The sequence below is a fragment of the Lissotriton vulgaris genome, chromosome 11 (genome assembly GCF_964263255.1).
Source record: "Lissotriton vulgaris chromosome 11, aLisVul1.2, whole genome shotgun sequence".
Taxonomy (NCBI): Eukaryota; Metazoa; Chordata; class Amphibia; order Caudata; family Salamandridae; genus Lissotriton; species Lissotriton vulgaris.
This window is the reverse complement of record NC_141699.1, coordinates 511,614,840-511,642,286: the sequence shown is the minus strand read 5'-3', so window position 1 is coordinate 511,642,286 and position 27,447 is coordinate 511,614,840. Positions and strand designations below refer to the sequence as shown.

At 41.8% G+C, this 27,447-nt stretch overlaps 1 protein-coding gene across 1 annotated transcript in view; it reads left to right on the top strand.

The window, feature by feature from the left end:
• Positions 1–27,447, top strand: part of ADD2 (adducin 2) — a 440,390-nt gene that overhangs the window by 375,158 nt on the left and 37,785 nt on the right. Inside the window, exon 14 of the mRNA XM_086943577.1 lies at positions 20,570–20,695. Within this exon, the coding sequence (XP_086799703.1) occupies positions 20,570–20,695 (126 nt within the window). The remainder of the gene's footprint in view (positions 1–20,569; positions 20,696–27,447) is intronic.

Below are 27,447 nucleotides of genomic sequence, written 5' to 3'. Positions count from 1 at the left end.
TGTCTTCTTTGAAGTGCCTTAGATAAATGTAGGCAATTGTTATATATGATGGAGGGATGGAAATGATGGCGATCTCGTTTATTACTGGGCTGCACACATTTTGGTAATGGATGGGTTGGATGACCCAGCCTACCAGAAAGAGTTGTCCCTGTTGGGCCTTGACAGTGTTATGGGTATGCTCTACAATGCACCTAGATTCCTCCTAGAGGTCATCAAGGTAGACCTCCTGAGCTGAGACGGTACTGCCCTCGGTTGGCTGGGATAACATATTAACAAATTCCACTATGGCAAGGGAAATGTTTGAGAAATACTACTCAACTAGAGAAATTCAGTGAATGGGACATAATCGGTATCACCAACCCATGAGATGTGTTGTAAGGGTCGCACATGAAGTCAGTTCAAGCCTTACAGACTCATTTTAGACTATCTCAAAACCATTTCTCCAAGCATCTAGAGCTCTGCCATGCCCTTGCCAGCCACCAAACCACACTCTTCTTTCGAAATCCGGAAGAGACTTGGAAAACAATGCTATGCTGAAACACCATTGCGGGGTGGGGCCTGACCTGCATAAAAGGGTGCAAGTGGACTTTCCTGGGGTGGGGCCCTGGTCTTTTGAGTGTCCAAGTCACAGTATCACGGTACCATAGGCCCATCGCCCCATAAATACAAGCAACTAATGACTTAAGTTTTAAATCAACTTTCCCTCCTTGTTTTTGTTTGCCCGATACCTGCTCAGAGGTTTCTATGCTTCCAAAGCACCCCAGTACGGTATCATACAATATCACACAACAATTTTATCTGTGGCAGCGGTATAAGAAAGCGGACGTGAGGGCAGGTGTAGCAGGTTGCACCTGGCCACTAGCTTGCTACATCTTACAACTGAACCCACAGCACAGTGGAAGAAGGCAAATGGGTCAGACCAAGTGTAAAAACCCCAAAAGGCTCAAATTATTAGACTGAACTGCCTCTACACCACTTAACCTTTTGAGACTCTATTGCCTGCCAGCTTTGCACAGTGGCTACCATCTTCAAGAGAGATGAGAACATGAAATTCTACACTTCTACAGGTGAATAATCAGGCAGCAAGACAAATACTAAGGTTGCAAAAGTGAAAGTGGACTCTTGTTTCATCTCACAGACCCCCAGAGGAAACACATGTGATACTCAGGGAAGAGAAACATTATTATTTATGAGCAACAGGGAACTTGATTCACCAAGGCCGAAGATGTTACAACAAGGCAACACTTGCATAAGAGACTTTTCTGTGCCAATTAATAATAAAATGGAGGTGAACAAAGGTGACACACAAAAGATGGGAGGAGATAAAAGGAGATTCCTGAGTGAGGGGTCCTTAACCTGCCTAGCATTGAGTGCGGCTAAGCAGGTAACTTCCTTGAGCCTCTCAGTAAGTGAAAACCCCCTGTTCTTGAGGGGGAACTGTGAGGGGCTATTGGGGGGAAACGGCTGCAATCGTAGTATGAATTTCAATCTTGAGGAAGGAGACATAGGCAAGCATCTTAGATGCAGGCGCCTCCTTTTTCTCCCACATCAGTATCATTATCTTTGATCATCCTAAGAAACAAAAACCCCATTTGGACCAACAATAATACCCTCGGAGATCTGGAGGGAAAGTCCAGTAAATCGTGGGAACATAACTGAGGAGGATGACCATAATTTTGCCACAATAGCAGTGGAGTATGGCAAGATGAAGAATATAAATAATCCCCTTCAGGGTAGGAGGAAGCCATAAATATGAACCTCCTCCGGACTCCTATGTAAATAGATCCCTTAGGAGTGGGGTAGATGCACTATTAAGAACTCTTTTGGCCATCACAAATGCCAGCAGGCTTCACGCAGAAAAAAATAATTCACAAATAAATGTGCTACCTATAGGAAATTCATCCTTTTCACCCTGATCACCTTCATTGTTTTTACTGATGCTGGTGGTTACTGACTCTGAAAGTGCCCTGGGTTTTGATAACCAGGCAAGGGGCAAGTGATTTGTCCTATAAAGGGTTTTGGAAATTGGTATATTTCTAATTGGCAAAGTCCCTGGTATATAGTAGAGCATGAAGGTGTGGAGAACCACAGTAGACTTAATGCACTTAAGTGTGCACAGATGTGGTGTCTGGTGTAATTTTAAAGCCAGGCCTGCCTTGTAGGTTGGTTTAAAAATAAAACTATGTTCAAATTAGACTTTGGAATTAAGCGTAATTCCAAAGTCCAAAACTACAGTTTTACGACTTATAAGTCACCTTAAGGTCCTGCCCTAGGTTCCCCAAGGGTACATAGTTACAGGAAAGTTAATGTTTTATATGCCCTGGTAAGGAAAAACTGTCAAAGCTGTTTCTCTCTATTGTAGTGATGCTAGCCCTATAGGCTAACATGGGGAAGGCTTTATTCAATTTAATAAAGTCTATCTTTGTATTGGAGCCAGCTAGCACTACCATTCAACCAATAAAATCAATGGTCACAATAAATTCAACAACCTGCCAAAGTTGGATTTCATGTAACTATTACAGGAAAGTAGTTTTAGAACTTACTTTCGTGATGTTACCTAAAACAGCACTGAGTAGCCTCTTCTGATTGGTCAGCATTTGACAACCTGAGCCCATATGTTCCCAGAGTAGGTGTGAAGAGACCTGGGGCTGCAACAATACAGTCATGTGGTGGTAGGAGATTTGCTTCGTAGAGAAGCCAGGGAGAGGAAGGAGGCTCGGGAGATAAGCTGGAGTTCAAAGGCAGGAGAACAGATGTTATAGGACTTAGGCCACTCCCCACTTCCTTGGTCCCCACCCAGATGGGAACCCCCATAACAATTTTAGGAGAGGTGCTGGAAGGGGAGTGTAGCAAGTTGTTAGCCACACCTTTGGGTTGGGTTACACAGACATTCACACCAAGGAGAGATTTTTCTCCATATTGATTTTCAGGAGAGTAGTGCATTCTGGATTAAAAAGATGATACACTTGGCAGGAAGTGGTTGTGGTAGAGCAAGGTAGCTTTAACCCTATTGATTAGGGTGCCCTCTGCCAGTCCAGAATGGAGGATACATATGGAAGGGCTGCAGGAGCGCACCAGATTACTGGCTGGAACACAGAAGAGGAATGCCTGCTCTGCTGGACCATTGGACTGCACCACAGAAGGCTTACTGCATTCACAAGGCTCCACAAAAAATGGACTTCACCTGATGAAAAGGAAAAGGAGTGGACTCCCTGATCAGCAACGGATACAACAAAGCTGGAAGAAGTCACCTGCCAAGCCAAAGAGAGGATCACTCCAGCTGACAAGTTGAAACTGGATTTTTCCTGGGCGGTGTTGGTGCATTAGGGGAAATTGAATCCTAAAACCCAAGAGGCAATCCAGAGTATTTGAGTCCTTGGCCTGAGCTAATGAATACCTATTGTACCCAAAGGAACTCAGAAGCAACAAGATTTCTGAAACGTTTTGCAGAAAAGCTCCAGGAGAAGACCGGTTCGACATCCGGAGTCAAGCCGGCATTGTTGACTCGCTAATCAGCCTAACAGCACTGGTATGTCCGGCTGAAAGCGCTGGAGCTCCTCAAAATCGACATAGAGGACAAAGACTTCCAGAGGCTGACAAGGCATCATGCTGCAGCAGATCTCAGTTGTTGAATCGAACTCCGGATCACAAGAACACAAGGACTTGTAATCATGAGTAAAACTCCAAGAAGAAGACTAAGTGGGCTATTTATGTAAAAGTAACAAAACGCAGGGCAACAAATCACCTTGCTGCACTGCATTATAGGGAAAGGGGAGGAATGCGCTTATTTTTTACAATATGGCACATTCCTGTCCTTTACCCAGCGCTGGCGCACAATAGGCTGCCTAGTGCCAACACAGGCACCTTTGCAGCATGGTGCAAGGGTGCCTGCATTGCATGCAGGATTATTTTTGTGCAGGAAGGGGTGCCATTTTTTATTTAATCTTTAAAAATTCATATTTCCAGTTCCCTAAATTGGACGTTTGTTTTTTGGTGTTTTGAAGATAAAAATATTCTTTATTTTTATAAATCGGTGTTGGATTTTTATTATGTTGTGTCTTTTACTTATTTACAGTTATGATGGTATTAAATGCTTTACACTTGTATGCCTACTATGGAGGATCTTCGAATGCGTGCAGACAGAGGTCAGGCAGTGGCTTTGATTCTGCTTGACCTGTCTGCCGCATTCGATACGGTAAATCATGGGATCCTCCTGGAAAGATTGAGTGAGGCCGGGGTAGGGGGTGTTGCCCTGCGATGGTTTCTCTCCTTCCTACTCAATTGGAAGCAGGCGGTGTCCCTCCCCCCTTTTCAATCTGCGTTCTCCCCGGTGTCCCAGGGGGTGCCTCAGGGCTCGGCAGTTAGTCCAATTTTATTTAACGTGTATCTGAAACCCCTGATCACGTTGATAAAATCTCATCAGATCAATGCTATTAACTACGCAGATGATACCCAAATCATCTTGTCGTGGGAGGGTGAGGAATCGATCCCGCTGCAGACATTTCATGACTGTATTCGAGATACGGTGAGCTGGCTGCATAATAACTCACTGCAGTTCAATGCCAGTAAGTCTGAGGTGTTGTTCTGTGCTGGAGGTCGGATTCCTCGTCCTTTTCCGGACAACTTCTGGCCTCCAGAAACAGTGACTAAAACTCAACCGGTCACCACTGTTCGCAACCTGGGCGTCATGTTGGACAATAAATTGAGCATGGAAGCTCAGGTGGCGAAAACGGTGTCCACCTGCTTTGCCCTCTTTAGGTCTCTTCGAAAGATCCTACCTTTACTTCCCTTACAGGCCCGGGCTTTGGTGGTCAGATGCACCATATCGAGCAGACTCGACTATTGTAATGCCCTCCTGCTTGAGTCACCAGGTATGCTGCTAGATAGACTTCAAAGATTGCAGTCTGCCGCCGCCAAGCTGGCTCTTGGCTGGCCTAGAAGATCCTCTGCATCGGCGGCGCTGGCTGAGCTTCATTGGCTTCCGCTGAGGCAGAGAATATTCTTCAAATCCCTCTGCCTTGTCTTTAAGGCCCTGCATGGACTTGGGCCCAGCTCTCTGCAAGCCAAATTTGCCTGGTACACTCCTACCAGAGCACTCCGCTCAGCAACTGCTTGTTTGGTGAAAGTACCCAGGTTTAAGAGGGTCAGGGCTGGGGGCAGATCTTTCGGAGTTGCTGCTGCTAAGCTCTGGAACAGTCTGCCCTTGGAGATCCGTCAAACCGAGGAACTTCTCCTCTTCAGGAAACGTGTCAAAACGTGGCTGTTTCCGAAGGTTTAACCTGCTGGAGTCCTTCCCCCTGCTACATTCTTGTCTGCCACTTTGTGAAGCCCAAGCGCCAGGATACCTGTAAGGTGACAGCTGCGCTCTACAAATTCCCTAAATAAATAAATAAATTTAAATAAATAAATTAAGTCTGACTGTTTATTTTCTAAGCTATCAAGTGTTGAGTAAGGATTAATTTTCCGAGACTTTACTGGACCTATTAGTGTTTGTTGTATTATTACTAGCTGAGAGTGAATAACCCCTCAGAGTTCTTATTTACCATAACCTAACAAAAATAACAGGCATCAAACGCTTAGCAATTCCATTCATTGCCTTGACCTTTAAATCTTCCTTCCATTACCGCCGTCTTGCACTGTATGCGTCTTCTAACATTATTTCCCATCATGTGTGAATAACTTCAAATACAGCCTAATATCTCACCATCCATGTACTCAAAACCCACCGTGACAGAAAAAAACAATTCAAATTACAGTTGTATAAAGTCAAATGGAATCCAAAAATTCCTGCGCCTTAATTTCTGACGAGAAATACAATGTCTTCCCATGATAGATTATTTTGAGCTGAGCCGGATTTATAAGATAGACTTGAATATTCTTATCGTGGAAGGGCTTAATCAATTGGCGTAGCCTCCAACGCCTTTCTACCGTAACATGGCAGAAATCAGGTCTGACAAAAAATGATAGCCCCTCGCTTGTTCTCTTGGCATCAGGTCTAGCCTTTTCTGCTATGGCCTGACGCAAAATGAAGTTCCCCAAAAATATAAAAATTGCTCGGGGTTTGTCTCCTTCCTTTGGGTTTCGATTCATCCTGAACGGGGTTCTGTGTGCCCGCTGAATTTCTGACTCCCAGGACCAGCTAGCTAATTCAGGGAACGCTTGTGCAAACAATTTAACAATAAAGGCTCTCACATCCCCTCCCTCCGAACCTTCCGGGATCCCCAAGACCCTTAAGTTATTTCTCCTGAGCCTATTTTCAAGGTCCTCCAGCTTCCACTGAATGTCCTGGGCTTGAGCCCCATACGACTCCACCCTACTGACAGCAGCAGCAGATTCAGCCTCAGTGGCAACCACTCTTTCTTCAAGGGTCGACACTCTATCATCCACCGTCGCACAGGCTTTCGAGAGTTTCCTCACAACACTCTTTGTCTTCCTCATAGCCGCTTGGGACTTGCGATTGTCCTGTCTGGTTTCCTCCTGATGCGCAATTATTTCCTGATGAATTGCCTCTAATATGGACCGTTGGGTGAGCTCCTGATCTTGATCTTGATTAGGGGATCCTTGAAGTAAAGTAGTAGGTGAGTGATCCTAAGCCAACCCCTTCTGAACATTCTTTTTGAAGGAAGTCCCTGGTTTCACCGCCGTTGCAGGGAGGTCCTCCTCCGGGTCGCTGTCTGACTCTATATTGCTACCATCTATGTCTGAGCTTTGCTCCCCCTCATCTTCAGACCAGTCTGCTTCTTCGGCCACAGAATGGAAACATTCACTGGGAGTCCTCTCACTCTCGGTGTTGCTAGCTATCGCCGTCTCCTCAGTTGACATAAGGCCATTGGTTGATACACTGATTAAAGCATGATTAACTTTAGCTATATCCAAGTCTTTAAAAGCACTGTCTCCCGTACCCTCCAGGCATTCCGTTGATATTACATTTACTGAGCCATGAATAACAGCGCTGGTATCTGTCTTGATATTACACTCTACAACCGGAGCCGTGGTTAAATCTATGGCAGTGGGATCAGTGAGATCAGAACCACCGATACCTTTTTGAACTCCAGGGCTGACTTCATTACAACCAGAGTCATTTTGGGCTTCCAACAATATCTCACCCCCAGCCTCTTCTTCAATCTCAGTTTCAGGAGCTTTCCCCCCTCTCTCCTTACCGCTGCCGCTACGGGCGAACATCTCTGCTATGCTGATACTTCCAGTGTTAGCGGTATTAGCGGTGGCTTGGCGGGTCCTGACTGCTGGCAGCCTGGTTTCTTTTACCGGGGGTTGAGTTTGAGCTGGAGTCAATGCCTTCATTTTCCCCGCCGACTCCACAGTCCGTCCGGAGTCACCATCAGTTGCTGCGGGGACACTCGTGCTTTCACCCACATTCTTTTTCTTGCTCGCAGCCTTCCCACCGGTATTGGTTTTTGGAGCCATCCTAAACACTCGCTGTATGACCCTGGAGCAGATCACTTTGCTCCGCTCACTCCCCTTGGGTCGGCAACACTGCTTCTCTCCCCTGCATAGAATGACCGCGAGCACGTCGGGTCCTGGTCCGCTCCGCCCACTGACTCCGCGAGCTCCGCAAGCTGTTTCCGCGTCACCCGGCTCCGACACCAACTCCAGATGAATCGAGACTCCAGCCGTCACGATCCTCTGAAGCGGTACAAACGGCAGCTTCAGTCGGTAGGAAATCATTTAATCTCGCAGAAATTTGCTGTTTGTAAGTACTGAGGCCATTAATTCATAGTTCCATGACCCCCGCTACGGATCGCTGCTGCTCAGCCGCTCAGCGCGGCCGCCATCTTTCCCCCGGGAGTTACTGGTGATGTACTATGCCGTTTTGGTCAGTAAGCAGTATATTTTTGAGCCCTCGCTACGACGCTGCACCCATCACATGCACAGACTAAGTCTGAGCACCCCACAGAAGAGGGTGAGCAGCCGAGGGGCCAGGGTGGGGGGGGGGGAGCAGGGGTTGTAAGGGGGGAGCGGGAGGGGTGGGTTGGGGGTGAGTAAACACAAAAGAAAAGAGAGAACTTGTCACTAATTCACACACAAATACAATTGTAAATAGGCGAAAAAAGAGGTTTTGTAACTATGCATCTAATATGTTTCTTTGTCGTTTGAGAAGTTGGCAATGTTTGGTTCAGGAGTATGCCTAAGATTAAGATTGGTTCTATAAATATTAATGGGTTGAATGATTGGAAGAAGTGGGGTATATTTGAGGAATATCTTAAAACAACAGGTATAGACATCCTAGGGATACAAGAGACTCATTTACCATGGAAGAAAAAGCACTGGCTTAAGCTAAAAGGGTTTGAGATATTGTCATGTTCCTCTCAAACCTCTACTACAAGGGGGGTAGCTATCATTGGGAAGGTGGGCCTGGGAGGTATTAAGCGCTGCAAGGCAGATGCCCTTGGCAGGTGGGCTGTATGTGAAATGAATATGGGACTTACTGTCTGTTCAATATATGGTGACAATTCGGACGATCCTGAGACCTTTGATCTTATAGAGAAGGAATTGACAGATTGGCCTGCCCCAATAGTACTTTGTGGGGATCTTAATATATCGGCCGATTTTGCTAATGGTACCCCATATACAGGACGTATGCCCTGGGTATACAGAGCGATATCCTCGCTGCTGCAGTCATACGGGCTGAGAGATGTTTGGGGTAATAAAGAAGCAGGGGATACTGGGTTCACCTACTTCTCACACCCCTTTAACAAATATGAAATGAAATGATGAAATGAATGAAACTTATATAGCGCACGACTTACCCTGGGGCATCTCCGCGCTTGCTTAGGGAACCCGTCCTGGTATTCCCCTGTGAGATAACCCTGGCAGGGTATCCACAAGGTGAAAGCCAGGCATCCCACCACGAGGGGCCGTTGTGGAGATTAAGCAAGCTATTGCCCAGAGTCGCAGAGTGTGAACCCGTGAGTCGAGAAGGCACCGGAGCGAGAATTATCGAGTCCGTGGAATTTTGAGCCCAAGACCCGCCGAGGCGGGGAATTGAACCCTGGTCCAGGGCCGAACTCAAGCTCCAGGTCTGCCGCCTCTAACCCCTGAGCCACACTTCTCCAAATATTTTAAACTAGATTACTTTTTCGTATCAGCCACTGAATTGAACAAGGTTAAAATCTCCAAACTCCCAATGATAATGTCTGATCATAACCCTTTGGTAATAACAATGGATGTCAATCAACCTACGAAAGGACCTAGACCCTGGACTTTTGATAGAAAATTATTAACCGACAGTGTATATATAGATTATATTAAAAACTGGTCACAGGCCTTTTTCGATGCCAATAGATACAGCGCCTCTCGGAGTGTAGTTTGGGACAGTTATAAGGCAGGGTTAAGAGGGGAGACCATTAGCTATACTAACAGGCAGTGGAAAAGGATTAATCTGGAAAGGGAACAGTTATTGAATAGACTGACTGAGGCAGAAGAGCAACATCGAAGAAATATATGCCAGGGGCGGCAAGGATTAGGAAGTCTTGAGAGGATTAATACCATTAAAGCGGGATTGCAGAACCAACTGGCAAAAAAATCAGCGGCAGAATATCATACACAGAGAACCAGGATATATGAAACAGGGGAACAGGCCGGGAGGGCATTGGCGCTGCGTATTAGACAGGCCTTGTCAAAAAATTTAATTACGCAAATAGAAGAACAGGGGAGAGTATACGAGGAACCATCCAAGATTCTGGAGGTCTTTAGAAGGTATTAACAAGATCTATATAAGGAGGAGGTGTTGACAGATGTTCCAAGTACCAACTGGGGAAGTACAGGTGTAAGACTGGGCCAGGAAGAGAGGGATGTTCTCGAACAGGCTATCACTTTGGATGAGGTAATAGGAGGCTTACAAAGTTTGGCATTAGGAAAGGCGGTGGGCCCGGACGGGCTACCACTCGAAATATACAAGTGCTTACGAGAGGAAGTATCCCCACTCCTTCTAGACCTGTTTAATGGGATTATGATTTCCGGGAAAATACCGGAGTCATGGATGAGTACCAACATCGTGGTGTTCCACAAAAAAGGTAAACCTAAAGAAAATCCAGGCTCCTATAGGCCCATCTCCCTTGTAAATGCCGATAATAAGCTGTATGCTAAGATCTTGGCCATCCGCTTTGGGAGGGTCATCGCGGCCCTAGTTTCACCCTGGCAGCACGGGTTCATCCCGGGGAGAGGTACAACGGATCATATCAGAAGAGCGATTACCGTATTTGATATCTGTGCTGCCGGGGGGGGGAGGGGGCTGCGATGGTCCTCCTTGATGCGGAAAAGGCCTTTGACCGGGTAAGGTGGTCTTTTTTGTGGAAGGTGCTGGAAGAGAGGGGGTTCGGACCAAAGTTTCGACAGGCTATCCAGGCAATGTATTCTACTCCTACAGCTAGGATCCAGTTGATGGGGGGGAGTTCGGAAAAAATAAGTATAACAAGGGGAACTCGGCAGGGTTGCCCATGTTCCCCTATCCTATTTTCATTGTATATCGTCTAATACGGCAATAAAACCTGTAGTTATAAAAGGCTTTCAGACAAAATTGCTTGCATACGCTGATGATCTAGCCGTCATTACGACTGATCCGGAGTCTGCTATGAGGGAAATAGTGATTATGACAAGTTTGTTTGGGAAACACTCATGATATCGACTAAATGAGGCTAAGACCCAAGTCCAGTGCTCCAAGAATATAACAAAGTTGGATGCTAGATATGTTAATTCGGTGGTGTACCTTGGTATAACTCTCAATTCATACCCAGAGAATATAATCAGAGATAACTTTACACCGCTTCTAAAATCCATAGAGCAAGACTTAAAAAGGATGGATACACTTCATCTATCGTTAATAGATAGAGCCAATGTCATTAAAATGACTGTTTCCTAAGATTTTGTATACATTTAGATCTTTCCCATTCAAAATAGAAAATAAATTAATAAAGGAAATCGAAACCATTTTTATGAAATTTCTATGGCAATATGGCAAGATCAGAAGGTCAAACAAGTTTATGTCTCTACCTCAGGAAAGGGGAGGGTTAGGTATGCCAAATATCAGGAATTATCACTGGTCATGTCTCCTCACAGAAATGGCAATACTCTTTGATCCGGGGGGGTCGGGACAGGGGATGGGTCAAGATGACATCCCATCCATATTTCAACTGGCATTGGGTAATGAAGCATTTGGGGTACTGTTGAGGAGGACGGAAAAAATGTATTATAAGAAAACACGATATAAATTGCTTGAAGGTATAGCGGGGGTATGGGCATCAGTGCAGAAAGTAATGGGAGTCCCCAGGTATAATCATCACACTCCTCTCTGGAATTCGGGACTTTTTCCAAACTTGTGTAAAGATGGTTTCTGGAGACATTGGGAACATCAAGGCATTGTTACACTAGGGCAAATAATGTGAAGGATGTCTGTAGATCACTGGAGGATTTAAGGATGCGATACTCATTACAGGAAGGGCAAGAATATAAATATCTTCAGGTGGTCAATACAATTAGAGCAGTAAGACCTCGTATAATTCCGGGGAAAAGAAGTGTATTGCTGGATTATTTGAAGGGAGGAGGGCGTAGAATTAAGGGACTTTATAAAATCCTTATGGAAAGGTCTCCAGATGATATGGTTAAGACTGAGTCAGCTTGGGCTACGAAATTGGGGGACCCAGAGACAGATCTGGATAGAGCCCTTTCATTTGATAAAAGATTTTTGCGATCCTCTAATCTTAGAGCCCAGCATTTTAAAACTTTAATTTATATTATACGCCCTCCAAGCTGTTCGACTGGGGAAAGAGGGTCGATAGCGATTGCCCTAGATGTGGCAAAGGACCTGCAGATATTGTACATATGTTTTATGGGTGGGAGAAACTGGAGCTAATCAAAACTGAGATCGTGGCTTTTTTAGAGGGGCTGCTAGATGTCAAAATAAATCTATCCCCAACATTAGTTATTATCGGCTGCGATATTAAATTAAATTTAAGGATCGAGGAGGAAGCACTAGTTTTCATAGCAATAGCTGTACTCCGAATACTTATCTCAGCCGCCTGGAAAGATATAGAGGCTCCAACATTCCAAATGTGGCTATGCAGGCTCCTTGGCATTCATAACATTGAGGGAGCCCTATATGAACTCAAGGGCTTAAAAACAAGAGAGATGGGGCTACGGATTTGGACTCCAGTGGCCGCTTTGATGGCGGCAAGGATTAGGGGTCAGTCGAGTGGGATATCAACTGTTTAGCCACAGGCTTTTCTGTATTGTACGCTAAAACTCCTCTGGGTTAATACTTTTTATAGTTCCACATTATTTAGAACCTGAGTGTGAAGCTATGAAAAGCTAGAATGGTTACTTTTATCTTAACTTACTAGAGTTTTGCCTTTTTTTTTTCCTCTTTCCTTTTGGTATCTAACGATCATTATTACTTATTTATGTATGCCGGATCTGTATCATGTATTTTGTATTTGGAATGAAAGGAATTTTGGTGTGTGATATGTGCTTACAAACTCTCAATAAAAAAAAAAGAGAGTGAATAACCCCACCTACTAATAACCCTCTTTCCAACACTAGGCTGGAGCGACTGAATCAGCTAATAATGCAGGCCCAAGACTTTGCCATGGATAAAGATATTTACTGCCAATGTGCCACAAAAGTGGAAAAAAGATGGTACATTATCTGAAGTGATTACTTATTAATCATGGTGTTAAGGGAAGAAGCTGCTGCCACCTCCAGAGTAAGAAACAGCACAAGAAATGACAATGGCACCGTCTATGTCAGGGCAGTGGGAGAGGAAGTAATTAAGACATCTTCCCTGGGGGAGAAACTCCAGAAAGTTGTAAAGTTCATCCAGAAGCAAGCAACAACATAATTCAGGAATCCTATTGGGATGGCGGCTCAAGAAAAAAAAACGCCTAAAGAAATTGATCAAGAAAGGCCAAAACAACGTAAACTACAGCCAGGCTCACATATTAGGGGGCAGTGAAGTCTACCTGGTCTTTACACAATGAAAAAATCAAAAAACCTCTGGTAAATTGGTGTTTAAGCGAGACAAAAAGGAAAGTCTATTTACCATAGATGACAAGTATTCCAAACAGGAGGAGCTTAACATGGAAGACAATGGTGGACTGATAGATCAAAAGGATAGTGAATAAATGGAAATAAAAATATAAACCAAAAGCATGGATACAAGTATCCCAACCGTAGCAGTTAAAATAGCTGGCAAAGTATGAAATAATCACGGTGGCTTACCTACGGTGGGCACAGCACAACCATCTTTAGAACCTATATATCCTCTGAAGGCACACCCGCATACGCCAGGGAGGCAGACCCGCCACATCTGGCAATCATGATAGAGGCAGAAAGCAACAATAGGAGCTTCATTAAGACGTCTTTCAACATATTATTCACAGAATACAAATCTCCTAGCAGATGGAACATTCTTGATAGACAGAACATCATAAAATTAGCCACTAAACTGCCAGGCCTGGAAAACCTAAAATCCAAACACATTGAATATGTTGCCTTCAAGCCCCCAGGCCAAGGCAATGGGAAAAGTGAGATAGGCTCAAGGAGGGGAAAATGGCACTTGGCTTTGAGTACAACAAATCCCGACTTGCAGCTTAGAGAATTAAGTTGTTCTAGAATCAACCTGAGCAATACCTGATAAATAATACTAAACCTTATCTTACCATCAACATGGCATCACCAGCAATTAGAACAAAAAATGCAAAAAGTAGCTCAATGACGTGGACTCTGAGGATATTTGGAAAAAGAACTACAAAGCAATATGATAACCACAAGTAGAAACCTTGTCAAATCATGGGGGATGGAACCATACCCACATGTAGAGATGGGGAAAGCACACTCCTTTTGGTACCGGCTAGTAAAATCTATAAAAACAATGACCCTAATGAGGGAAGTGGTCAAAAAGTAACTAATGAATTAAACATTTGCTTCTGGAACACTAGCAGAATCTCAATGAAAGATGATACAAAATTAATTTATGGAACTAAGGGTAAATAACATCATAATCTTGCAAGGGATCTGGCGACTAGTGGAAGAGCCCTCACCATCATACTTGAAATTGATTTCCCCCATCTCAGCCCTGCCACTGAGATGGGCACCCAAGCGGTTGTGTATCAATTCAAATAAAGCTTAATTGAGCGGTTAATGTCTTAAAAATCTGGGCAGCCAATGGTAATGCTATATTTGTCAACATTGCCTCCTTTATCTAGGGATATGTGGCAAACACTGATAATTGGCAATATACACCAACACCCATCACAGACACAGAAACAAGAGATCTCAACGATCCTGGTGGAGAAAATTGAAAACATAAAATTAGAATATCCCAATATCTTGCTATTGATCAGTGGCTTTTTCAGTGCTAATCTACGTTGCCCTAGCACTCAAGAAGAATAGGAAAGAATAGAACATCGATATTGGCATATTCCGACTATGTCCATGCAACCACAAAAGAAGAAACCCTTTGGCATAGATTTGTCTAATACTGTGGGAGCACTGGGGTTACGATCCTTAAATGGTAGGTTGGAAAGAGATATTCCTGCTGCTTTCATCCATATCTCCCGCTCCATATTAGCAATGCTAGTGTATGCGTAGGTCTCCAGTGAAATTGTTCATACGTCTATGACTTCAATTTAGTCCTGAAAATCTCAAGTGATCACGCTACTCTGTCATGTAAGATTACTTCCACATGGCAGCCACTACAAAAATACAGAAGTTGGGCAAACAAAGTGGCACATGGCCCTTAAACAGTATCATCTGGAATTGGGAAGAAACCCCCAGAAACAAAACTGAAAGAACAAATACCATAAAAAGTTTAGGAGAGGACTTGATGCAAAACAGGTAGTCATTTGAAAACTGGCTCACTTTAATACATTACTTACAAAGTACAATGAAGGGAAGAAATACAATTTGAAGAGTATAGAGAGCAGAAGCCCGACATACTGACGTTCAGATAGCACAGAAGATAAGAAAAGAGCTAAATAAAGCCCTAATCAGCTATAGCAATAAAAATCATATATCTAAAATGTTAAAAGAAAAATGAAAGCACTGAGGCAAGCACACGGAAAGTAAGAATGGTCTGATAAAATAATGAAGGACGAGTTAAATGGGGCAAAACTCCATGAGGGCGGCCCTGCAATTTAAAGATCCAAGGGAATTCTGGGCCTTGTAAATAAACTGTGCAGCAGAAAAAAACTACAACCTGTAACATATCTGCAAAACAGTGGACTGATTATATACACGATTTTCTACTAAAAGGTAGAAGCTCCCCTCCTGCCAGGCCCTCACACACTGTGAGTACAAATGCAATGCTTGAGGTACCATCTGTCCACAATAATCACAAACCTTTCTATGAAATTTCCTATTGTAAGCCAATAGTAATAAGGTGGGCCGCTCCAGTGTAGAAGACAGCTAATTTTGAAAAAGTGCCGTAACATCTTTTTTCACACAGAAGATTGCAAGTGGCTACACCAATTAGTCAATGGGTCCAACATGTACATCAATCTCCAATTTGGCTCCCCGAATCTGGGGTGGGGAAGACCATAAGCAAGTTAAGAGCAGCCTGACTCTAACAAGCTACTGGCAGCACTCCTTATATCTGATCCGACACTATGGACAAAATAATTCGCTAAGTTCTTTTTGGATTGCTTCCGTACCAGCGTGGTGCCAGACAGCTGGCGATGGTTCATCCTAGTTCCACACTCTAAGTAAGGAAGTTGCAATGTGCGGGGGAACTATTGTACGTTAGCGCTCCTAGATGTTGAAGAAAAGTGCTATGTATGACTTCTAAATGAAGAGTTAGAAACTTGGGTTGTAGAAAAACAGCTAATCCCTTGGCTTCAAGCTGGTTTTCAATACAATTTTAAAATAGAGGATAAGAAGCTAAGACTGTTTTGCTTAACTGAGTCATTGCCTCTTTAAGAACCATTTACAGAGTTCATTACCACTTTCGATAATGTTGTAAGAGTCAGGCTTTTGACAAAGCTAAGTAATCAGGGTATTTCTCCACTCTTAATTAGGGCAACTGAGCCACTTTACCCTGAGACGTCACTGAAGACTAAGATATTCTCAAACAGGGCATCCTGCGAAAAGATAGCAACAAACAACAACTTAAAACAAGGCTGCCTTCTATCCCCACTGCTTTTCAATCTGTATACGGTGGACTTGAAAAGGAACCTGGAGATCCAAAGGTTATGCCCACCAAGACTACGAGGCCAAACAATTTTAGCCCTCCAATATGCAAGAGCATGGTCCTGCTGAATCGCTCACTATTGGGCCTCCAGATGTCTCTTGATGTATTTGCTCACTACTGCACTGACGACGCTATTATTATCAATCAAAATAAAACATAAACAATGATCTTTGGAAAAAATTTGATCAAGAAGGGCATGTGGAACTTTGAATGCACAGTTTTAGAAAGAGCAGAAAGATTCAAATATCTGAGTGTGCATTTAGAAGAAAGGAGGGGGGGGGGGGCAAAAGGCCCCAAGAATGATGTGTTCATTGGGCCTAATAAAAAAGAACCTGGCTTCTGAAAATACCAGAGTGCTATTATCTGCTGTATGGTATAATGGGATGCCCTCTATCTTATATGGAGCAGTTATGTAAAAAGACCAACTATCATTGCGTATTTGCCCTACCTGACTGAACTACTCAAGCCCATGTTATTCTTAAGTTCAAGATTTTAAACAGGCTCTGGTGTAATGTGCACAGGATATGTAGCATACTGTTGAAATTGGACTCCGCCAATACTGCCTAATGAAACGGCTTCTCTGTAAGAAAATTCAGGAGCCAAATACAGTGTGTGGGTCCTTTGCCAAACAACTCCATTAGGATTTTACAGGCAGAAGACCTTATAAAAATAACCCTTCCCAGAAAAATGGTAACAAAACTGTTGATGAAGAATGCTAAATCCCTATCTCTTGACCAAGATTTGAGGGACTTGAAGACCAAGTTCCCCTGTAGCTGGGCAGCAGATCTCTATACCACAGGATTTCTGCCGGATTATATGAGCCGCCTTCATGGTAAATGATAAACTTGTGAGACTTACATTTTTCCTGATTCTTTTGAAATGTTATTGTTATGGCCATATGAATGGAGGTGCCAGCAAAAACTGCAGACTTTGAGGTAAAACAAATGAATCACTGCTTCATGTAATATGCATTTGTGATAAATTAAAATCTCAGAGACTGTACTGGCTACTTCTGATGTTCAGAGTTTCAAACTTCAAATCCTGCAGGAACACTACACTCTGCTGTCTAAAAGAGGAATCATGCCAACTATCAGGGTACATTTAATACTTCTTGAAGAGGGCAGTAGAAGTATTACAAAAAGCAGGAAATTATGATTAACTGGCAGCAGAGGATTGAGACAACTGTCTATGATGGAGCCTGTTTGGGCTGTTGGACTGATTACCTCAATTTTAAACCTGTATAACATCATGCACACAATCACTTTACAGGTTCACAAACCCCAAAGGGGTTTTATGCTAGAAGGAATGTGAAACAAAAATGGGAATATGTAACTTAATCTCATTCATCCAGGTGTTCTTTTTTTATAATGGCACTAAGGAATCCTATGTGAAATTTTGGAATGTTTTGATGTACAGCACTTAGGATAGGTTGTGTAACATGCTCTTTTTTGTAATGGCTTAAAGAAGATCTAGGTGCAATATCTGAATGTTTTTAAAGCTAAGGGCCATATTACCTGTTTGGCGGTCTGACCACCGAACGACCATGGCCGCTAGGAGACTGCAGCACCTGTGGCCTTTCAACAGCCATATTACGAGTTTCTAGAGGGCCTCTGGTGTGGTTGCTGCAGTGGGCAATGTATTTCCATATATATCGATGCTCGTGTGTACATCCGACTGCATATATGTTGAATGCATGATATACGTGGAAAAATACCACCTACCCATTGCCGGAGCCCCACCCATATGTGGGCAGTACCGGTAATGGGTACATGCTACCAAAGCACTTTCCTGAATTTTGCCAAAGACCAAGTTTTATTCCTCAGGTTGAAGATGCTTCTGTGTAGGGGTGACCTGGAGATACGGATCCACTTCGAAATCTGCTTGGAAAAACTGGAAAGGGGTCAGTATGCACCCCAAATTCTTCATTCTTGCCAACCTTTAGGTGGAAGTCAGACTGCTGCGGTCGGCTCGTTGGGAAGTCAACTCGTAATACAGATAGTGGTGTTGTGCCTCTGTACCACCCAATGAAGGCTGCCTTTCCCTCTACTGCAACCCCAGTGGTCGGTGGTGTGCCGGTGGTCCAGCCGCGGTCTTAACAATGCCATTCTGCCAAACTCATAAAATGACGGACAGACTGCCGGGACAGGGGCCCATGGACCGCCAAACTAGTAATAAGGCCCAAAGCCTTTTTTAAAAAAACTTTAGAAGCAGGCTAAAATGTCAGACACTTTGACAATCTTCTGATGGACTGTCCAACTTATATTAAGCTTTCTGACATCATATTTTAATGAAATTAAGAAGGGCATTTGGTTTATGATTTTTCGCGTATGTAAATATTTTAAGTAATCTAACATAAATACATTCTAAACCAACCTCCAAGAATACAACCTACTGGAAGCCAATATTCTGAAGGGAATAATGGGCAAGGGCAGAATTTATCTGATATACCACACCTTAATTCTGAATGCTTCAGACAGATTTGGAGCCCTCAAGTAAAAATGGGAAGGGTGTTGGATCCCTCAATGGCAGAGATAGGGGCTGGGATTGCCCCCAATGCAATTGCTATCTCCTCTTGACTTAAACTGGTCCAGCTGAAGTATCTACATATGACTTACCTTCAACCTCCACACCTCTGGCATTCGCGCATAATTACTGCAACTATCTGCTGTGGTAGTACAAACAAAGGCACAGATTTTTTCTGCATGGTCTGGGTACGTCCTAAAATTGCTATGCATGGGCTGACTATCAGAAAGGTGCTAACTTGTGTCCTAGAGAGACTGCTGGATCTGTCACCTAATGTAGCCATGTAAGGTATCCTAGATGATGTGGGTGGAACCTGTGGAGAGCACACTTTGGTGGGAATGGCCGAGATCATTGCAAGAAGTGATATTGTACATAAATGGAAATTCACAATCCTCCCACAGTGTCAGAATCGGGCGCAGCCATTGACTGGTGTGCAAAACAGGAGTAAATTATTTATAAGGCTACTGAATTTCCTAGTAAGCATTCTAGGATTTGAGGGCGATGGTGGGACTAATATCGGATGGTAAATGTGTAAGATATATGTCATGATACAGTATTGCTAATGTATGGATGCACAAAGGATACAGATGTTAAATACTCATTTGTCTGTTTAATCTTATGCATTATAAGCAATAACATTAGTTTATCAAAAGACGTTTCTAAAGATCTCAATAGCAATGTATCTTGTAAATGCTTAGGTATGGTACTAAGGAATATATAAAGATGTTGTCAATATTGATTACTAAATACAGATCAGAAAGCAGCATGCTCAGTGAGTAAAACACTCTCTGCTGGGATATGCAGTGATCCTCAGTTCAGAAGTTTAATTCCCAGCAAAGCTAACTCATTCATTCCATGCTTCCGGGATTAGTATATTGAACAATTTAGTAATAACAACATGTTATATACGGTATTTAGAAATGGCAGCAGGGTGAGGGTGATTTGAAACATTCTATAAAAAGATATTAACATAAGATGTGCATCATGCTATACCTAATAAGCAACCTGCGTACCAAAAATATAAGCTCATAAAAAATCACTGAAAGCTATTTATGTGTTCAGTTTATTTTCTTGCAAAACAAATGGTGTCATTCACCTGAAAAATGCAAATAAACATTTCTATGCCAAACAACAGAAAATAAGAGGGTAAACAACAGCACAAGACCAACAAAAACACAAGCAGTGAGGCAACAGGTAAGTAATGTCACTACAAAGTTAATAGAAAGGAAATAAGGGAATGATCATGGAAGTGACTGGTGATAGCATCTTCCACTCTAAAACAGAATGGCTAATTAAAAAAGCCAAACATGACAGGAAAATCGGAAGAGAACATTCCAGTGTTCTTTTTACTGTGAAAATTAATTACAGTATTTTGAACATTAGTACTTGTGTATTAGAAAAATATGTTATGCTGTGTTCATTTTTAGGCAAAGTGAAAGCAAGTACCAATACATTTTCAAAGGAAAGCTATTTGTGAAGTAAAATGTACTGTTTTTGAATAGTTCTGTATTGGAATGCAATTTGGTTACACTGTGAAGTATGCCTCTCTAATATTTGGCAGACTATTTGATTGCTTTTTATGTAGTCCTTCACATCGGTAGTCACTCATTATACTAAAGCATCTGTTTTTGAATAGTGACAGCATTGACATTTCTTAATAAGGTAGCAATAGTTTTAATTTAACAAAAGGCACACTTCTGGAAAGATGATATTGTGTAACTGAGTTACTGTACTTTTGTCCAAAAGAATACATTTACTCCGATGATGTAAAATGATGAGTAATTGTGAGAGTTTTATGTTTTCCAGTCATATTAACTGTTTGTTCGTAATTTCCTATGGATTCAGCTGAAAAAGACCTATCAGTGGAGGAATCTCATCATTCTCTAACAACGCCACCTACTTCTCCAATAAAAGATCCTTCCAAATCTCATACTAAGAGCCCAGTTACCTCGCCTTGCAAGTCATCTGAAGGTAGGTTATTATTCATGAAATTAGATTTTTAAAGACAAATCATGCATGACTTAAACATGGTTATATGTTTTCTTCATCTACAGTATTTTAATTGACAGTCACTACATGTAAGTATGGATTATGCTGTGCCTGCTTTAAAAAATGGTGCTCTACTAAACTCCTAAATTAAATAAAGAAATAATATGTGGTACTAAACCAGTGATCGGTAAGATTGAATGCATAACTATGTATTACATTTGCTCCAAAGTGTTATAAAAGCTTTTTTAGAAAAATGTTAGAGCATTGCTTGCATTCTATTTTAAATGTGTTTAGCTGAGTGCTTGTGTGACGTGCTTGCATTTCCTTTTGGCTTGCTTTTCTTTTTGCTCTTCAAAATGTAGTTCCTTTGCAGTTTTCTTCCCAAGTATTGTGTTTCAATGGGTGAAATAATGTTCTCTGCATTGACATGCAAAATGCTTTTGATCCATACTACCAAATGAATTTCCGTTTTAGAAAAGATGATTGTGTCCACACTTGAGTTTTTCATTTAATTATTGTGCTCGGTACTTCACCGGCTCCCAATTGTGCATTGGAAAATTTATTTTATTTCCACCTATTATTGTTTGTGCAAATTGACATTTAAATGCTGTGTTTCAGTTCATGCTTTTAGTTTTAGGTTTGCCTATCCAGTCATATTATTCAATGGTTTGCTTTGTTTACATTTATTTTATGTAAGTGTTTGTATTTATGTAGATTTTTCATTTTTTTAATTCATGTAACAATGCTACTACATTGTAAATTCTTCTATACCTCCACACTGCCCCCACAGAAGTACTATTAGTGGTAACTCTTCAGATTTTCTATGTATTCGCTGATTTACAACATGCTTATTTGTTCTTAGCCTCACTTCAGTCCAATTCATATTTTTATTAATTATTATTGTAATAGACATAGTTTTTGCCTTGTCCATAATTGTGTCTATGTAGATGTTATATAACTGAGAACCTTATTAACTTTCTTTCAAGCATTTCTCAAAACATCCAATCTTCCAATCTTGTGCATTTTGGAGATCTGTTCAACAAAAATATGTTTTTGTATTGTAGCACATTTCTAGTATGTGATATATGTGTATGTCTTGCATAATCCCCCAACTTTCATCTCCCCTAACTGTGCAGTGGTATGTTGCTCTGTGGCTAGATTCCAGTACACACATGCACATAGCTACAAATGCATATTTGTTTAGGCTTCACTGATTTAAGAGCACTGTTGCAACATGTACCTTTTGTGTAAAAATTATCAAACATGTTCATAATTTTTTGAAAGTTAATTGCAGTAACAAGTCGAATGGCAAGAATTCAGCTCAACTACTTCGCTATCTTTTTATGCACTTAAATGGCTGTAAAATCATCTGTGAAATTGTGAACAATTAAACATTATACATATTTTGTCCATATGCTTAGTGCCAGCATCACCACTGGTAACAAGTTTTCATTGCTAAATATGGATAATGCAAGTTTTGTATTGCCAGTTTAGACCTATTTCCTAATAGTTTTTGCTTCCTGAACATGTGAAAAAGCTGAAGTGAACAACATGAACGTATACTATGCGGAAAGTGAACTTTTCCCTTTCTGAGCTAGTGTGTATGAATTGAAATTCACTTTCAGGAAAGTTGTCATTGTGTACAAGTAATGCATTCACAAATCAATGTCTGTCAACAAATCATAAATGTACTAAAGCAATATGCTGTAATTATTGTTTAGAAATGTAAATGAAATAGTTCAGGGTAATGCATTTTTTACACAGTAACATACTGAAACAGTTGGCATCTGGACATATCCATTTCTTGCTGACCATTGTTTTGATTGACCGATGTGATGAATCTGAGGATTTTTGACATCGGTTTCTGTGGTGAAACATTTATGTCCTGTGCTTCATAGTGTTTGTATGTCTGTCTTCAATGTTTCCTTTCTTTTTCCATGTGTGCCTTCATTCAAGGAATCACCTCAGATTCTGAATATGTGTCACTTTAGTAAGTATAGAGAGCTTTGTAATCCCTGATCATTCAGGCAATATCTTATTTACTAAAAAAGAGGGGTTATCATCTCCAAAATAATAAACATGCTATAATTTGGTTTTACATTGTAGTAATGTTCACTCATGACATTTTTTTGACAAATGCATGATTTCTTTACCTCAGACAACATTCTATTAATGCTGCTTTTCTCATTTTGCCACCAAACTAAGGAAATATTTAACATGTTTAAATTGCTATCTAATTTAGAAATTTGCTTGATGCACCCTTGAATGCTAATATATGAAGTATGGTATGCCATTTAGGAAATACAAATTGTATTGTACAAAACAAGAACAGTCACGATCCTGGGGAGTTCCATTAGTGGAGTTAGTGTAAATGACTTGATGCTCCACTTTAAAATGTACAAAAAACTTTCCATCTAAAAGGAAAATTATGATTTTAAGCCCCCTAGAAAATTATTGATCCCAAACATGGAGCTAAATATATGAATACATGTAACTGGTTATTGTGTTGCTTGGACCATCATTGGATTGTGCTTTGCTACCTTTTCCAAACACTGCAGTTTTGATCGCTTTGTAATCCATTGCCATTATTTACGCTTTTTAGGAGACCTCTGCATGCTGGGCTCCAAAACTGTAGTCCTCTAGTTTACTTTAAACAAGCTTTTGCAACCATATAATTATTAAGTTTTCACATTCTTCTTCAAAAATACTATACCTTTTTTTTTACATGTTTCTGTGTATGTGATATACATAATTCATTTTTGTAATGTTAGCCCCTAGTGCTGAGTCTTACTGAGATGTCTGACTTGATTTGCAGATGGGTTAGGTGTATACTGAGCAAAGCTATGTTTGTTGTAGTTTTCATGGCGCTAAAATGTTTTGATTAAGTGTGCAGCATTCCCTAACTGAGGCATATTCACAGTCGTAAGGTTGGAAGAAATGAAAATTTCACATTTAATAATGTTTCTTTATTTAACATGGAAACAACTTTTAATGTGAAAACTTTTTTCCCAAAACTCCTTAGAGGATGAGGGTGTTTAATCCTCTTTACCACAATATTAACTCTACTAATGCCTGGTTTTTCAACTTGCATGGAAATGCGAGAACAGCATTGGAAATATATGTGAATAATCCCCTGCTTCCGGCTCCGTGGGTGTACAATAACCACCTCCACCCATTAACAAAACCACTTTTCCTCCCCAGGGAGTGACAACTGTTGAAAATGCCTGCCCATTCGGCAGAACTTCCTCAGTCGTAGAATAGCATCTTCACATAGACAAATCTTTAGGTCACGACATAAACTCGGTAAACCTTATGTCAATCAGGACCACTTCCTTTATTCTTAAGGAAGTTTACCCTCCAATTATAAATTATGAAGGACAAAATATCTACACATAAATTAAAATTAGGTTTCCATTTTTATGCATTAGCATAGCGACAGATGATCATGTATGAAAACTGTCCACATGGGAGGGAAACTCTTTCATGCTAATGTAATTCAGTTCTATATTACAGTTAACAGGTTCCTTATCTAGTTTCCCTGGAGTTGTCCCTCTTACAACAACATTTAATTATTTAAGGCAGCTGTAATGGTCATGTAGTGATAGAGGATGTTTTTGGTCCAACTTCTCTGCAGTCACCAAAATTAGATACAACAGTAGTCTAATTTTAAAACTTAAGTTATATAGTCAGTGCTGCAGTTAGTGTGTTCCTAAATCCTAATTTGATCCAGCAATAAAACCTATGTTGAAAGGACCAAAAGTCCAATCAAGCTTCTTTCTAGGAAACCAAGAATTAAGACCAAAACATACCCTAATTAAGTTTTGAGTTTATACTTCTAAACACTTTCAATCCTTAATAATGAGTGGAGACAGATACTTGAAACTGCGAGTTCAGGAAAATAAATACTGGATGTGTTAATGTGATTAAACGATGTGTTTGTAATTTGTCTGGAATGAATAGCTACTGTGGTTAGACTATGAGTACACTACACCCATTTAACAAGTGAGTATGCTTTCTAGGCATAAACATGACAAGCTGTGACTAAGAATGCTTCCTTTAACATTGCGGTGGGGAATGAGACAGGGATGCCCGTTGTCCCCCATGATTTTTGCATTGGTGATCAAGCCTTTGGTGGCATGGGTTTGTGGGAACCACCTAGTGTATGGAATCGAGGGGACGGAAGATTTGAAAGAGCGCATCTCGCTCTAAGCGGGCGACATACTACTCTTTGCCACCTGACTGTATTGGACTGTGGCTAGGCTGCTTCACATATTCTGGCTCTGGTAGCTAATCAGGCTACCAGATCAATTTGGACAAGTCACTTCTACTTCCTCTATCGGTAGACACCTCCCCTAGATTGGATAGAGGTATGCCATTGATGGTGCAGACTCGGTTTAAATTTCTTGGTATCCACTTCTCCAAGGAGCTTAAAGACTTCATGGAAGACAATCTCCTCCCACTGATCGAGAAGCTTAGGGTGGATGATGCGCATTGGAAAAGCCTCCCTGTGTCTCTGATGGGCAGGGTGGTCCTGTTTAATATGATGGCCATGCCCAGTTTCCTCTATGTTCTCCAGCACTCGCCCTACATGTTCCCTCCCGAATTATTCTGGGAAATTGACGGGGAACTACGTAAACTGCTTTGGGACAGGGATTCACTAAAATAGCGCTATGCAATTGACAGAGGGGGGTGTACGACAAGGGCTTAACAGTCCCAGACATTAGAAGGTACTATTGGGCAGTGCAGTTGATCACAGTTAATGCGTGGGTGTACGCTGACAGAGAGGAGTCAGCTAATAGGGTGGACCACCAGACAATTGGCGAGAGGGACTACTCAGCTGCATTATACCACAGGAAGGGAACGAGACAGGTGCCACTGCACACCCAGCTGGAGATACGAATATGGCATAAGGTACACCGCTGAAGTGATCTTGCAAACTGACAAAGAAAAACCCCCTTTCGGACAGTGATCTATTGAGAGAGGTAGGCAATCTAGAGGGATTCCACAAATGGGAACTCCTGGGGATAGACACACTAGGAGACGTTTGGAGAAACCAGACCCTGATCACTTTTGAGGGCTTGCAAGCTGAATACAGTATGGTCGACACAGAATGGTTTCATTATTTGCAATTGGGTCATGCACTAAAGATGCACATTGTGGAGGGGAACAACTTATGGAGTTCACAGCCCTGGAGGATAGGCTTCTGCTAGACCCTATGGTAGCCAAGGCCATCTATCTCAAATAATAAGATCATAAACAATTCACCAGATCCTTTGGGGACACTGAGGGAGTCCTGGGAATCATATGTTGGACTGTTGAAGAAAGAAGATTGGGCAGAGGTGCTCCAGGATCCAACGGAGGTGGCCATTAGGTCTTGCTTTTGTCTAATGCAAATGAGAATACTACTCCATGTCGCTCATGTATAAACTAGGATGAAGCTACACAGACAAATGTGCTAGGTGCTGCAGGACTAGGGGATCATTCTTTCATACATTTGGGAGTGCCTGCTCGTTCAGGGGCACTGGGTAGGGGTCACAGGGGTTCTGTCTGAAGTCACAGGCTTGGAGATTCCATTGGATGCGAGATGGCTTATCCTGTATGTAACTGGTGAGGAGGTCTGACCCGAGTACCAAAAGATGTGGCTCATGATGTCGTGTATGGTGGCAAAAAGAAATATAGCTAGGGTGCAGTCAGGCCGAGAAAGTTGTATATCACAGCTGAGGCTGTCCCAGGAAGTGAGGAAAAGTGTGGGGCATGTGGGAGGCTTATAGAGGGTGTTAGTGGGCTGTACCGGACGGAGAAAGAAACCCTACACTCACTGATACAATATCACGCATAGATCCTGATAGGGTACTCCTCTGGTGAGATCAGTCTATTGGAGCCCAGGGCTCGAAGTCTAACGAATGTAAGAGTGACTAGACCTGTGTTCAAAGTGAGATTGGTGAATATGTGGATTGTACCTGAGCAAAATGTTGAATAAACAGAATGTTTAAACAAATAGAATGCTTCCTCCACTGCTAACATTGTTTTTCATATTAGTAGTAAAACTAACAGTCTAAGAGGTACAATTTTGGCACATATTCATCTTTGATAAAAGGGTTTGCATCATTCAAACAAAGTAAATTTGAATCTGTGTCTATTTAAATCCTTCCTTTCACAACTGTACCAGGATAGCGGAGAGCTTAAAACCATTTCAGTCAAGACAAACAACTAAGGCAGCTACAGTTCTGGCTGTGTGTGTGGCCACCTTAAATGAATAGTATTATGAGAACTCTAAATAAATATCAGACTAATGTGTGCTACTAAACCTTGATGATTACTTTAGTTGGTGAATCCATAAAAAGAAGTGAAACTGATAAGTAAGAGTAAGACAGAGTCTGCCTTCAGTGTTCACACACCAGCACTTTATATGGCATGGGCCTGGAAATAGTAAGCCATTTTGCAACATTTCTGGACTACCTCACAGAAACAGATTGCTTTTTTTACATTTTGGCAAGTAAGTGAGATTAGTAAAGGGTATTAACAGGAAGGAGAGTGTTAGGTCTTTGAACCATCACGGGTGATAAACTACGCTATACAGATCCTGTTTGTTTGATTGATTGATTGACCGGTAAACAGGATAACCATATGTTGAATAACTGTTTGAAGGAAAATGTATCAGTTTTTCAAAATGTGGTGTTTCTTACAGTAACAGATTGCTTAATAACAATATTTCCTGTTCAGAATCCAATGTA